Below are 15,786 nucleotides of genomic sequence, written 5' to 3' on the forward strand. Positions count from 1 at the left end.
GAGGACAGCTCGATATGAGATATCGAAGGAGCTGTTCGGTTGTAGGATGTCTAAGGGATCATCTGTGAATAACCATGTATTTAAGATGATCAATTTGATTGAACGTCTTGGACAACTTGGTTTTGCCATGGATGGGGAGCTGAGCCAAGACTTGGTCTTGCAATCGCTTCCGAGTTCGTTCTCGCAGTTTGTTGTGAACTTTCACATGAATAAGTTGGATGTCAGCCTGCCTGAACTCCACAACATGTTGAAGACTGCGGAATCGAATTTTTCCCTAAGAAGAGTTCTGTTCTTTTAATTGGTGAAGGTTCCAATCCTAAGAAAAGGAAGAGGAACTCTTCCAAGAAGAAGAAAGTAGGTGAGAAAATGCCGGTTCCACCAAAAGCTGAAGACCCCAAGAGCAAAGTTGTTTGCTTTCACTGTAACAAGGTGGGGCACTAGAAGAGAAACTGCAAGGTTTACCTTGCAGAATTGAAGAAGAAGAAGGGTAGTGAGACTACCGCTTCTGATTCAGGTATGTTCATGATAGAAGTGAATATGTCATTAAGCCAAATTTCTACTTGGGTATTAGATACCGCCTGTGGTTCTCATATCTGCAATTTGTTGCAGGGAGCAAGGAGAAGTAGGACTCTTGAGGAAGAGGAGGTGATTCTACTGATGGGAAATGGAGCAAGAGTTGCTGCTGAAGATGTAGAATCATTTCATTTACATATGCCTACGGGCAAGACTATTGTTTTAAATAATTGTTATTTTGTTCCCTCGATTGTGAGGAATATTATTCCCATGTTAGACTTGGCTGGATTTTCATTTATTATTTAGAATAATGAATGTTCTATTCTTAGAGATAATATTCTTTATGGACGTGGTAATTTAAATAATGGTCTGTATTAATATGACATAATTTACTTCAGATTGAACAAACTAATAAAAGAAAAGGGATGATGAAAATCTCACTTCATTGTGGCACTGCAGTCTCCATTTAGTGGACATGGAGAGAGGGCTGCAAATTTGCTAGGAATGGTACATACAGATGTATGTGGACCAATGTCTAAGCAAGCCATGGGTGGATTTTCATACTTCATTACTTTCATGGATAATAGATCTAGATTCAGATATGTGTTTGATGAAACACAAGTCTGAAGCCTTTAAAAAGTTCAAAGAGTATAAGTATGAAGTGGAGAAACAACCAAACATGGTATTATAACTCTTCGATCAGATCGAGGTGGTGAATATTTTAAAGGAATGTTTCTAGATTATCTCAAAGTAAATGGTATAGTCTCCCAGTGGACTCCTCCAGATTGGTATCTGAAAGGAGAAATCGAACTTTGTTAGACATAGTTCGGTCCATGATGAGCTATGAGAATCTTCCAGTATTCCTATGGGGTTATGCATTGGAAACCTTAGCATACTTACTGAATAAGTTGCCTTCCAAATCTGTTCCTCAAACTCCATATGAGATATGGAAAGAAAGGAAACCGAGTCTTAAACACGTTAAGATTTGGGGATGTCCAGCTTATGTCAAGAAAGTTGACCCAGATAAGCTGGAATATCGATCGGTAAAATGTAGTTTTGTGGGATATCCTAAAGAGACTTTAGGGTATTACTTTTACACCGATCATCGGGTGTTTGTCTCCAAACATGCTACCTTCTTGGAAAAGGAGTTTATCCTTGAAGGAAACAGTGGGAGCAAAATTGAACTTGATGAAGTTTAAGAAGCACAAACTACTACGGATCAAGTGGAAACACCTGTTCTGACTGAACAACCTTTTGTGGAACAGCCCATTCATAGGTCAGGGAGAATGTCTCGCCAACCTGAGAGGTAATATGGCCTTGTCATTGAGAATGACAATGAGTTGTCGATCATTGATGATGACGACCCTGTGACCTATAATGAGGCTATGAGTAGTGTTGACTCAGAGAAATGGCATAGTGCCATGAAATCCAGAATGGAATCTATGTATATGGTATATAAAAGATATATTATAGCAGATGGCCAGGTGGAGACCTATAAGGCCAGGCTTGTGGAAAAAGGATTCAAACAAAGGCAATGGATTGACTTTGATGAAACCTTTTACCTGTAGCCCTGTTAAAATCAGTTCGGATTTTGCTTGCGATTGCCGCTTACTACGACTATGAGATCTTGCAAATAGACAGATGGTTTTCTTTCCAAGAGAAAAGAAAACCTAGTGTGTAAGCTGCTGCGAACCATATGTGGTTTAAAGCAAGCTTCTCGAAAGATGGAACATTCGTTTTGATGAGACAATCAAAGAGTTTGATTTTATCAAAAACGTAGATGAACCATGCGTCTACAAAAGGGTTAGTGGGAGCGTGGTAACATTTCTTGTATTGTATTTAAATAGAGTTGACACACATAACAACATAGCAGACCCACTCACAAAGCTACTTTATGAAAGTCACTTTGATCGTCATAAAGACTAGATGGGTATTAGATACCAGAGTGATTGGCTTTAGTACAAGTGGGAGATTGAAAGGAATATGTCCTATATCCAATCATGTATTAGGATTTAGGAATAACTCCCTGTGTAATCTGTTTTGATTTCATTGATATTAATAAAAGACTTGTTTTGTTTTTATTACGGGCTTTATCTATTTAAGTGTTTAAATAAGATATACCATAGTTTAGAGTAAAGCTTTTTATGGATTATGATGAGATCATAATAGTGAGACCTAAAAGATGATAACTCTAAACTTAAATAGTTCCTGGTCGTAGGATTACTAACTGGTAATTAATAATCCGCAGAGATCGGTACATACTATGCTTGCTTCATTTTGAAGGATGTCTGTTCTCATAGACATTTGTGTGGTGACACTATAGCTAGTATGTAGGTGCTTATTATAGAATAAGTTCACTGAACATGACTCGCCCAGCTGAACAACTGATGGAGTTCACTCACGTGTCAGCAGTTGTTCACATAGTGATAGTTGTACAAGTATCCTTAGACTTGAGGTCATCATAGTCATCTTGTGTACACTGAACTATGCTTTGGTTTAGTTCTTAGTCTCCAGGGACAATTATTAGGGCTCTACTGGGTATAGGAATTTGTACACGAAGATAGTGTATGATCAATAAAGGATCTACCCCTTCCAGTGAAGGAAGCGAATGTTCAAGGCTGATCCACTTATGCTATTTCAGGAATCTCTGGCCAGAGTGAATGAAATTAGAAAGGAGTTTCTAATTTGCATAGAACTACGCATAGTAAATGGTAAGCAAGTGATTGAATTAGATAGGCTTGACACGTGATCCATGCCTTATATTTAATTGGGACATTGTAGGGTAGAAGGAGTTTATTGTACGGTAACTATTCACTAAATAGGTTCTTGATATTCTAAGCAGTGAATTCGTATTATCCGGATAGTCGCGATATGCTGAAAAGTATCCCTCACGATGTAGAATAAATATGATTAATTAATTAATCATATTTAATAAATTAGAGAATTTATATAAATAATGATAAAATAGTTTTATTATTATTTATTTCTACTACCGGCTTAATATTGAACTTACAGGGTCACACCATAAAAAGAGAATGATTTAATGGTGGAGGAATTAATTAATAATGGCTGATAATTATTTATTTATGAAATAAATAATTAATTGGAAAATTTAATAATTGATTAAATGAGATTTAATTGATTATAAATTAATTAAGAAAAGTTCTTAATATTATTAATTAAGAATTTAATTTTTGGAAATTAAATCAAGAGAGAGAATTATTTCTAAAGTGTTTAGAAAAAGGATTAATAATTAAAAGGTGTTTTAATTATTAATAAGAATAATAAATGGGTTAATAATAATAATATTTTATGGGAAAATTTCAGCTAAAAATTTTGCCTATAAATATACTATTATAAACCCTATTTTCATTCTTGACCAAAAACCCAAAAGTTTTTAGAAAACCAAATTCTCTCCACCTCCTCCTCCTCCTTAACGTCGTTTTCTTGGTGGATACCGGTGGAGTGCTTCACGTTTGAGGAGCAGCTACTAAGGATCTCCGATCGTTGCTCTTGGATCACATATTAAAGGTTAGTAATCGATCCATATGTTTTTACCGTGATTTATATGCTTTTATTTGGATTTTGTATGTGTAAAAGTGTTTTACCATGCCTCCGCTGCGATTAAAAATCTAACACAAACTGCAAAGAAAGATTTATGAGAAGGTTCCAGTGTCAAACTACAGTATACATGAAGAACATAACAAATACTATGCATTTTTGAAGTGTTTGAGCAGGAAGAAAGATGAGTTGAAGGTTCACTAACTAACTTGATGAATTGTGTCGTGGTAGAAGTCATATATCATGAGAGCATGTGCTAGGCTTTCAGAAAAACCATGAGAGATACCAATGTTTGCATCAGAATACTCCTTGTATGGGAATGCATAATAGTGACCCATAGCTGCGAGGAGCATTTCGACACAGAGTATAAAATTCTGATATTCAGCAGCTTCCTTTGTATCTTTTGACAGGGTAAAAGCGACCCGGCTAGGATCCAAACTGGATCCAAAGGATATCAGGCTCAACCGATAAACCAAGACCCCCCTCTCCCAGGACAATCAAGTGGAGAGACCAGGCCCGGGTCAACCCATGACCCGGGTCATCTGCCAACCCGGATCCAGCCCATAACCTGGATCACCTGCCTACCTGAATCCGGATCTGGGCCAAGATCACCATCAGGGGGGTCCTGCAAGCACATTCACATTCCACAACCCGCCAAGGAAGGGTACGTGGGCACGTGACGATGACAGCTATCAACAACCAACACACCAGACAAGCGCGACGCGTGTCACAGGGCCGTTATGACACCCTGAAAGTGGTCCTCCCCTAGACACGTGTAGGCAATTCACCCAAGCCAGGCGTCCTCTGCTCCCAAGATCCAACGGCCCTGATTTAGAGGTAATAACCCCTAAACCCTACCTTTGGGCTATATATACCCCCAAGGATGAAGGGTTTAGGGGTTAGAAAAACATTCACACTTTGGCACACTCACTCTCACACATCCATATACACACAGCAACCTTTCTATTACACACATAAATCTTCATCTTCTCCAAACCCTATTCTTATTCTTACACCGGAGGCGCCGTGGGAGCCAAACCCCCCCTTCCGGTGTTGTTTTGCAGATATCCAACCAGCAACTACACCTCATTCATACCCAGAAGGTCCAGGAACGGCATAGGACGAAGCCGCCAACTCACCGGAGTTTTCATTTGGCACTAGAAAGAGGGTCCAGGAACAAAACTTCTGATGACCGACCGAAAGGGAGTTTCCATCAGGAGAAAAAGTTCAAACAAACCAACCAAAACCAGCAGACCAATGTTGTGCAAAACACTCCAATATTTCAAAGACTGGGTCCTAAGACGGAATCTAAAAGCGACCCTGGTAGAGCCTAGGCAAGAACCAGACTGGACACCACTAAACAGGACCCGGGAAGAAATACTGAAGGAGATAAAGGGGAAGCCATTTTATTATCCTCCAAAGCCCATGCAGACTCCCCCGGAGAGCAAGCCTTACAACAGGCAGTGCGACTATCATGTAACCCATGGGCACAAAACTGAAAATTGTCTTTCCCTCAAATACTTCATCGAAGATCAAGTTAAGAAGGGAAACCTAAATCAATACATCTCCCGGGAGATAAATCAGAAAGAAGTAAGGCAAAGGAGAGGAAAGAATGTAGTAAATGTGGTCCTAGGAGGGTCGCACTCTCCCCTTAGGAGCCCAGGCTCAAGAGATGAAGTACTGTCCATCCAATCCTACCCGGAGATGCTGATCTCATTCAGCAGCAAAGATTATGAAGGGGTCAACCCTAACCACAATGAAGCTTTGTTAGTGACGCTTGACATCTTTGATAATGAAGTAAGAAGGATGCTGATAGATAATGGATCTTCAGTAAACATACTTTTCAATCATACCGTGGACCGGATGAAGCTTGGGAGCGTACGCTCCAATGAATGCCAAGAGGACCCTCTGTATGGGTTTGGAAACAACTTGGTCCCGATCTAGGGAACTTTATACTTGCCAGTGATATTTGGATCAGCCCCGAACCAAGTAACCCATGTGATAAAATTCTACGTGATCAACACTCCCTCATCCTATAACGGCATAATCGGGAGCTCAGCCCTGACCAGGATCCAAGCAATCACCTCCATATCATACTTGAAAATAAAATTCCCAACACCAACCGGGGTAGGAGAAATCAAGGGAGACTATGAGATCACGGAAAGATGTTATAGCCAAGCTCTGTTAATGGCGGAAACTCATCAAGACAACAAGAGAAAGGTCGTGGTACTTCGGAAACAACAAAGTATTAAGAAACATCGCCAACACTCAAGAGATGATGCGAGAAAAGAAGTCCAGATCATAGAATCCATACCAGATCCAAAAGCAACCAAACCAAGCTCAGATGAGCAAAAAAGCAACCAAGTCACATAAGAGATTGAATTGAGCCTAGGCCTTGGCCAGGCCAACCCTACTGTGCAAGCAACCAACCCGGAAGTAAGTGAAGAAGGGAAAAGCAACCACAAAGAGATGACAGCCCAGGGTCAGATCTATATGAAGAAGAATACAGAGGCCCGGATCCAGCAGTTGGTATCAAATATGGATCAATCCAAGATAGAGGCTGCTGTAGAAACAGAAACAATTCTGATCAATGCAAGTGATCCTTCTAAGAAGGTAAAGATAGGATCCGGGCTCGAGGCTAATTTCAGAAAAGACTTGGTATCACTACTCCAAGGATACTCTGATATATTTTCTTGGACCCCAAAAGACATGCCCGGGTTGGATGAATCCATAGCAATGCACAGCTTGGACGTCAACCCATTGACGAAACCAGTCAAGCAAAAGAGAAGAAATTTTACCCCAGAGAGGCAGAAAACAATAGATGAAAAAATTGAGAAACTACTCAAAGCTGGGATAATATGCGAAGTCAAGTACCCGGAATGGTTGGCAAATGTTGTGATGGTGAAAAAGGCAAACGGGAAACGGAGAATGTGTATCTACTACAAAGACTTGAACAGTGCATGCCCCAAAGACCCCTACCCCTTGCCAAATATTGATCAATTGATCAACGTAACGTCCGGGCACGTAATGCTGAGTTTCATGTACGCCTACTCGGGGTACAACCAAATCAAGATGAATCCCAAGGATATCCTAAAGACAGACTTCATCACCCACAGGGCGGTATATGCCTATGTGATGCTGCCTTTCGGATTGACTAATACGGGAACAACCTACCAGAGAGCAATGACTAAAATCTTCAAAGACCAGATTGGAAGGAACCTGGAATCCTATGTCAATGACATGATTGAAAAGTCTACAAGCATCCCCGGGCACATAGGAGACCTGAGAGAGTGCTTTGACAACTTGAGAAAATACTCACTCAGGCTCAATCCAGAAAAGTGCACATTCGGAGTAGGGGCAGGAAAATTTCTTGGATTCATTATAAGCGACCGGGGAATTGAAGCCAACCCAAAAAAGATAAAGGCAATCCAAGAGATGAGGCCTCCCAGAACACAAAAAGATGTGCAGAAGCTAGCAGGGTCACTGGCTGCACTCAAAAGATTCATCTCAATGTTAGCTGAGAGATGCCTACCCTTCTTTGACCAGTTAAAAGGAGCAACCAACAAGAGAGAAGTTGATTGGAGCCCAGAATGCCAAAGCGCATTTGAAGAAATCAAAAGGTACCTTTCTCAACCCCTTGTGTTAACCAAAGCCCAATCCGGGGAGCCCCTATCCCTTTACCTATCAGCAGGGGCCCTGGCAGTTGGGGCAACCTTGAGCATGGAAGAGAATGGCAAACAGCAACCAGTTTATTATGTGAGCCAAGTGCAAAAAGATGCGGAGACCCGATACCCAAGGCTAGAAAAGTTTTCTTTTGCCTTGGTTACAGCATCCAGGAAGCTCAGGCACTACTTCCAGGGAAAGGAGATACGGGTGGTAACTAACCAACTCTTAAGGAAGATAATACACAAGCCAGATATCTCAGGAAGATTGGTAAATTGGGCGGTTGAGCTGAGTCAATTCAATTTGAGTTTCATTTCAAGAACAGCAATCAAAGCCCAGGCTCTAGCCGATTTCATCATAGAATGCAATTTCCCGGAAGAAGAGCATGTGCCCATGAGCATTGACCCTGAGAGAAACATTGATCAAGACATAGGAGCCTGGGCTCTCAAAGTTGATGGTTCTTCAACAAATGAAAGATCAGGAGCCGGGCTCATCCTAAAGAGCCCAGAAAGATTCAAAATCCAAACAGCAATCTCCTTCGGCTTTTCGGCAACAAACAACCAAGCGGAATATGAGGCCCTGATAGCAGGATTGAAGCTAGCCAAAACCCTCAGGATCCAGGATCTAAAAATCTACAGCGACTCGCAGATCGTAGTAAAGCAAAAAAATGACGAGTTCATAGCCAAGGATCCAGTTCTAGCCAAGTACCAGGCTCTGATCTAAAGCTACCTCGCCTTGATACCCAAAACTCAAGTCATTCAAATCTGCAGAGAGGAGAATTCAGAGGCTGATACACTATCTAAACTTGTTCAAAATTCATCAGACCTGGATTTCTCCGTCTACTTCGAAGAATTGCATAGACCAAGCATAGAGTCTGAAGAGGTCATGGAAATAGAAAACACCCTGAATTGGATGACTCCATTTATCAACTACTTGGAGAAGGGAGAGCTCTCGGAAGATAAAGGGAAGGCTCAAAGGTTAAAAGCCGTAGCTGCAAAATTCTTCATCGAAGAGGGTATACTCTATCGCCGGACCTTCTCATCCCCAATCCTGAAGTGCATAGGCCCAGGGGAGGCAAAACATTGTCTTATGCAAGTTCATGAAGGAACATGCGGGGATCATATGTCCGCAAAGGCCCTAGCTCATAAGATCATAAGACAAGGGTACTACTGGCCAACTATCCACCAGGATGCAATAGATTTTGTGAAAAAAATGCAAAGAATGCCAGCTTTTCAGCAATATGACCCGAATGAGCCCAATCCTATCCTCTTCAGTCTTGTCACTAATCCCATTTGCTCTATGGGGCATTGATATCATGGGACCTTCTCCAGGGCCAAAGGAGACCTCAGGTACTTGCTACTCTCAATTGATTATATGACAAAATGGGTAGAAGCAAAGGCCATTAGAACAATAGACCATCAAGATTGCATCAAATTCATGGACAACATCCTGATGAGGTTCGGAATCCCGAGAGTAATGGTCTTAGATAATGGGCCACAGTTCATTGGATCGGAATTTGAATCCTACCTTCAAGAGCGGGGTATCCGACACAAGAAATCATCTGTAGCCTACCCGCAAGGGAATGGCCAAGTTGAAGTAACCAACCGGATCCTTCTCTGGGGGATCGAGAAGAGGCTCAGGGAATGCAAAACCAAATGGCCAGAAGAGCTGCCTAATGTACTTTGGGTATACAAAACAAGCCCCCGAACAAGCACATGAAATACACCCTTCAAACTGGCTTATGGAACTGAAGCTATGCTACCAATTGAAGTAGGAACCCCCTCCCATCGAGCAATCAACTTTGATAAAATAGCAAACGAGGAGGGGCTCAGAACAAATATTGAGCTAATTAATGAAGTACGAGACCAGGTGGTGGCAAGGATGGAGAAGTACAAGGAAAAAACTAAAGAGCACTTCACCAAGAAGTCCGGGGTCAAAAACTTCCAAGTCGGAGACCTGGTTCTTCGAGACACGGAAGCCTCAGACCCTACCAAAACTGGGAAGCTAATGCCAATGTGGGAAGGCCCATACAAAGTCAAGAAAGTTCTAAGGCCAGGCACATACAAGCTCATGAATATGGATGAATCTGAGATCCCAAATACTTGGCATGGACTCAGACTCAGAAAATTTTACCAGTAGAAGAAGCAACCACAAGCAACCAAAACTTGTAGCCTATGGCGAGGAACCAATCTATGATCCTATATTTTTTATGAGGAAAATTTCAAGTCAATGAAAAGAATTTTCTTAGAAAGTTTTTACTTTTAAATTACTAGTAAAGAAAGCAAAAAACAATCTGGATATAGCCTTATAACCGGGTTCGAAGAAAAAAACAAAAGCAACCACTATTTGCTTAGAAAATTTCCAAGTAAACAGAGCAATCATCAATCCGGATATGGTATCATACCCAGATTGAAAGAAAATTCAAAAGCAAAAAAGCAACCCGGATAAACATTTGAATATGGGTTGAAAACAACCATTATGTACTCAGATTCTAAGTACATAAAGCAAATAAGCAAACATCAACCCGGGTTGATATCATACCCGGATTGAAAGCAAGTTCAAAAGCAAAAAAGCAACCCGGACAAGCATTCGAATTCGGGTTGAAAACAACCATTATGTACTCAGATTATTTTCTAAGTACATAAAGAAAATATGAAAACATCAACCCGGGTTGATATCATACCCGAATTGAAAGCAAATTTAAAAGCAAAAATCAACCCGGACAAGCGTTCGAATCCGGGTTGAAAATAACCATTACGTACTCAGAATTATTTTCTAACTACATAAAGATAAGCAAATATCAATCCGAGTTGGTATCATACCCGGATTGAAAGTAAATTCAAAAGCAAAGTCCACCCGGATAAGGCTTCATACCCGGATTAACCCGGCTATAAACCCGATCCGGGTTGGGGGACATACCCACAGTCCGGATTAAAAGCAGAAATAGTTCCGGATGAAGTAGCCTACCCGGACAAGAAGAGAAGAAAACATTTTCTAAAATGGAAGTACGAGGAAAAGGAAGTAAAAGTTTAAAACATAATCTGGAATGCCATCAATCTGGAACCAATCCAAATATTAAAATAGTTCAAATTCAAATACGAAAATCACAAATCCTAAGAAACGAGAATTACATGGGCAAGGCCTGAAAAGCTTAATAAAGCTGCATCAGATCTAAAGGAAGCTAGGGTTGGGGCCGTCATAAGGTTCCGGTTCCCCCTTACCCTGCTCAATAGGTGCCTTGGCCGCCAGGAATTCTTGGATAAAGCTGTCCAAGGAAGCAAAGGGGTTGGTTTTGATATGCCATTCAGCAACAACCCAGGATCTGCGAACCTCGGGCACCCCGGCTTGGGCAACCTCAAAGTCATACACATCACTGGCCTTGAACTCAACAATGATGGCTTTCTTGTTCAAATCCTCCTTAGCGGCAAGCTCGCTGTTCAGCTTCTCCACCTCCTTAGCAAGACCATCAGCCCGGTCCTTTTCTTCTTTCAGCTTCTCGTTCAATCCGGATTCCACCGTCCGAAATCTCTCCTGGGCCTCGTCAAGCTCATCCTTCAAGTTATCATCCCGTAACTTCTCAGCCCTAGTCCGGTTGTTGGCCTCCCGGATCTCTGTGAAAGCAACGTCCGAACAGATGGAAATGGTGCTCCCGAGCTGAGAAAAGACGAAAAAGAAACTAAGTACCGAATAAATTGGGGGGCACAACCCAGAACTAAAACCATGGAAATTTAATTACCTGCCCCCACTGTCCAGTTACCCTCTTCAAAGAAGCAGCCATGTTGTATCCTTCCACTTCCTCCCAGTCTTCCACAGAGGGGATGCTAGACATGAACCCGGCTAGATCGACCAAGGTCTTGGTCCCTATCTTCACAGCGACCCCGTCTGGTCCTTTTCCTTCTGAGTCGCAGATGACCCGGTCGGAGACAACAGCTTTGCCCCGGGGGGGCTTACCCGGAAATGACTTTCTCTTTTTAGAAGCAGGGGCCTCATCCCCGAAAATCTCCTGGACATCCGGTTCATCAGTCAATGGCACATTGGCCGTGATTCCGGATCCGGTCCCAGGAGCCCCCTTTGTTGTCTTGTAAGCCAGTCCCAAAGAGTTGAAAGCTGCTGCATAAGCTGAAGAAGACATTATTGCCCTGAAGGAAGGATTGTAATGCAGCAAACCTACAAGAGAAAAAAGAGAATTGTCAGGATGGAGAAAATAAATCTACTGGACTAAGCAATCAAAACCGGGAAGCAAATACCATAAGGACCCAGACCAATTAACAACATTTTTTAGCATAATCTAAAAGGGGAAACATGCCAAGATCCGGACCGACATGCAAAGCAGTAAACCTGGATCAAGGGACAGCAAATAAGGCCGTGATCCGGATCAACAAGCAAAGCAAGAGATCCGGATCAAAAGTAAACACTTTTTCTAAATGGATTACAAGGCACATAAGGACAAGATCCGGATCAACACGCAAAGCAGTAAACCCGGCTCAAGGGACAACAAATAAGGCCGTGATCCGGATTAACAAGAAAAGCAAGAGATCTGAATCAAAGGCAATCATTTAATCTAAACGAGTTAAATCAAATCAAATAAGACCAAAATCTGGGTCGACAGGAAAGGAAAAACCCGGATCGACGAGGAACTTACATTCAAGTTGGAACAGCAATTTGTGATTCATAAAGGTGTCCCGGTTGGCTGGAACCCGAGACTACCATAAAATTTCCTTATTTGATCAACAGCCTCCCCCTCCAAGATTTCCGGGTTGAACTTCGTTTGAACTTCCCCAGTGGTAAAATAGGGGAGGAATTCCAGGTCGAAGCCTTTCAATATTATAATCTCCCTGTTCCAGTGTTTCAACGAGGTCTGGTGCATGACCGGCTTGGCCCCACCCGGACCGAAGCCACACTCGGCTGCCCGGAACCTAAGCTCATAGAAGGGCTTCTGGCTTGATCTAGAGAGATAGAAAATCTGATGGAACAATTTGAATGTGGGCAGGAGCCCGGCCTTGTTACAGCAGGCTATGAACCAGGTCATAGACTTAATGCTATTTGGGGTGATTTACATCGGGGAAATCTTGAAAATATACTTGCACAAATGTTTAATAAACATGTGGCAACGAGGGCATCACCCGGACCTTAAGTGCTCCAGCCATACCAGGACGAAGCCATCCGAGGGGCGGTGGAAAATCCTCTCGTGGGGTTCCGGCCACCTCCACTCAATATCAGGAGTTAACTGAAATATGGACCGGATTGCTTTGTCCATGTCGACCGGGTCGGCTTCCGCATAGAAGTCCTTCAATTGGTAGTGGTCTCGGCTAATTACGAATGCAGAAAAAGCATCCTCTATAGCACCATGATCGTACACTCCCGGATGGCCATCCTCATGCCTCTCATATCTAACCAGAGCATAGTAAATGCTATTTTCGAACTCGGTAGGTTTCCTGACAAAGTGGTATTTAATGTGGGACCAACGACCTTCAGGCATAAAGAGAACCGAGTTTTCCAGGAGCCTCTTGAACCGGAAGCTTGTAATTGTTCCCACGGATCCGGACCCCTTCTTCACCATCTCGCCCCGGGTCTGTTCTCTTCCCGAAGAATCCGGATCACTATCGTCTCCAGAAAAGGATGGGTAGAAGTTAAAGACTCTCCTAGCTCGCTCCTTGATCCGGACCATATACCTATTAAAATGAAGGTCAGTTAGCCTGGGCCCTACAGATTTTATTTGTTTTGCTAAGCGGTCCGGATCAAGTACGTTATGCTAGTTTTACCATAACCTAATGATCTGGACCACCAATGCAAGTCCAACCCGGAAAAACATCAAAGATCCGGATCATGTTAACTACAAGCCAAAAAATCAAAAAGCCATGGACCCGAAGCCTGATGCCAAACACCCTGATCCGGATCCGGAGCAACCAAAAACAGCTTGAAAACCCCAATTCGTGTAATTCTACCCAACTAACTACCACGAACCCGGGTCTTCTACCCACTACCGGATCAAAGCTAAAACCCAAACCCACAAACAACAAACTTGGGAATCAAAAAGCAAAATATAGACTTTTTGCACATACATACATTTATTCAAACCAAGAACATCAAGAACACACCCAAAAAACCTTGAAAAGCCGAGCCCAAAAACCCAAAATCAAACCAAAATATAGCGAAAACCTACAGTTCTGAGCATAAAAATACAAAACAAGCACCAAAAAACAACAAGAACGAGAACCCAGAAACAAAAAGTCATGCTACTTCGAGTTGGAAACAAAATACACATGCAAGTTTTGTACAAACAATCGAACACAAATTAAAACAAGTTAAAAACGAAGGGGAAGAGAACTCACAAGTCAATTGAAGAAAACAAGAAGCGGACAGCAAGGCACGGTGAACCAGCGATGGAAGGAGAAGGGCAAGAACACAAATTCTCGAAGAAAAAGAAGAGAGAGAGAGAGAGAGAGAGAGAGAGTTTTTGGGTTTTCTTTCGGTGGTGAATAAAAAGAAATGAGAAAGGAGGAGAGCGACTTTTTATAGCCCAAGGTGAACGAACAGCCTCTGCCACGTGGCAGGGTTTGGTTGGTCAGCCAGCAGTTACTAAATGTATACACATTTATATATACATACTTAAATCACATTTAAACCCCATAATGATTATGGGCCGAATTTCTAGGAAATAACTGCCCAAAATTCAAATTCGTGGGAGGGAATAAACCGAAAAACGTTATAAATTCCTCCTGGCCATCCGAATCAAAGGGTCCTACCCAGATCATTGCAAGCAAAGTCCAGGTTTCGGAGCAAGATCAGGATCAGAAAACTGGAAAAAGATCAGAAATTTTTCTAAAGCATCGACTCTTCTACCTTAATCCAGATTGGTATCTACTACACCAGATCCGGATTGGGGGCAACCAGGGACAAAAATTTTTCTAAAGCATCGACTCTTCTACCTTAATCCGGATTGGTATCTACTATACCAGATCTGGATTGGGGGCCAACCAGGGGCAGAAATTTTTCTGAAGCATCGACTCTTCTACCTTAATCCAGATTGGTATCTAATACACCAGATCCGGATTTGGGGGCAACCAGGGGCAGGAATTTTTCTCCTAAAGCAACACCTATACGGAAATACTATACTCCCTCATCCAGAAAATCTGCATAAGGGAGTGGGGGGCAAATGATAGGGTATAAGCGACCCAGTTAGGATCCAACCTGGATCCAAAGGGTATCAGGCTCAACCGATGAACCAAGACCCCCTCTCCCAGGACAATCAATTGAAGAGACCAGGCCCGGGCCAACCCATGACCCGGGTCATCTGCCAACCCGGATCCAACCCATGACCTGGATCACCTGCCTACCTGGATCCGGACCTGGGCCAAGATCACATCAGGGAGGTCCCTGCAAGCACATTCACATTCCACAACCCGCCAAGGAAGGGTACGTGGGCACGTGACGATGACAGCTATCAACAACCAACACACTAGACAAGCACGACGAATGTCAGAGGGCCGTTAGGACACCCTGAAAGTGGTCATTCCCCAGACACGTGTAGGCAATCCAACCAAGCCAGGCGTCCTCTGCTCCCAAGATCCAACGGCCCTGATTTAGAGGTAACAACCCCTAAACCCTACCTTTGGGCTATATATACCCCCAAGGATGAAGGGTTTAGGGGTTAGAAAAACATTTACACTTTGGCACACTCACTCTCACACATCCATATATACACACAACAACCTTTCTATTACACACATAAATCTTCATCTTCTCCAGACCCTGTTCTTATTCTTACACCGTAGGCGCCATGAGAGCTAAACCCCCCTTCCGGTGTTATTTTGCAGATATACAACCAGCAGCTACACCTCATTCATACCCAGAAGGTCCAGGAATGACATCGGACGAAGCCGCCCGCTCACCGGAGTTATCATCTTTGATATAACCAGTCTTTGCCGCCAGAAAGAACATAACACCCTGGCACAAACCAAGGGAGTAAAATGAGATGAATACAGAAGGATTTTTACAATATCATCCACCTTCTCCACAGAATCCAATCAATGACAGTCAGCAATGCAA

At 42.6% G+C, this 15,786-nt stretch overlaps 1 protein-coding gene across 1 annotated transcript; it reads left to right on the forward strand.

Annotated features, from left to right (window-relative positions):
• The first annotated feature begins 9,492 nt into the window (after positions 1-9,492).
• On the forward strand, positions 9,493-9,876 carry LOC141685295 (uncharacterized). Its single transcript, XM_074490406.1, has one exon. It carries the CDS (start codon positions 9,493-9,495, stop codon positions 9,874-9,876), a length of 384 nt encoding a protein of 127 aa, XP_074346507.1.
• Positions 9,877-15,786: the final 5,910 nt, after the last annotated feature.

Source organism: Apium graveolens, chromosome 9 (assembly GCF_009905375.1).
Source record: "Apium graveolens cultivar Ventura chromosome 9, ASM990537v1, whole genome shotgun sequence".
Taxonomy (NCBI): Eukaryota; Viridiplantae; Streptophyta; class Magnoliopsida; order Apiales; family Apiaceae; genus Apium; species Apium graveolens.

Bases quoted from the DNA above. Each gene is read 5' to 3' on its own strand.
- LOC141685295 (XM_074490406.1), top strand. From the start codon at position 9,493: ATGCTACCAATTGAAGTAGGAACCCCCTCCCATCGAGCAATCAACTTT.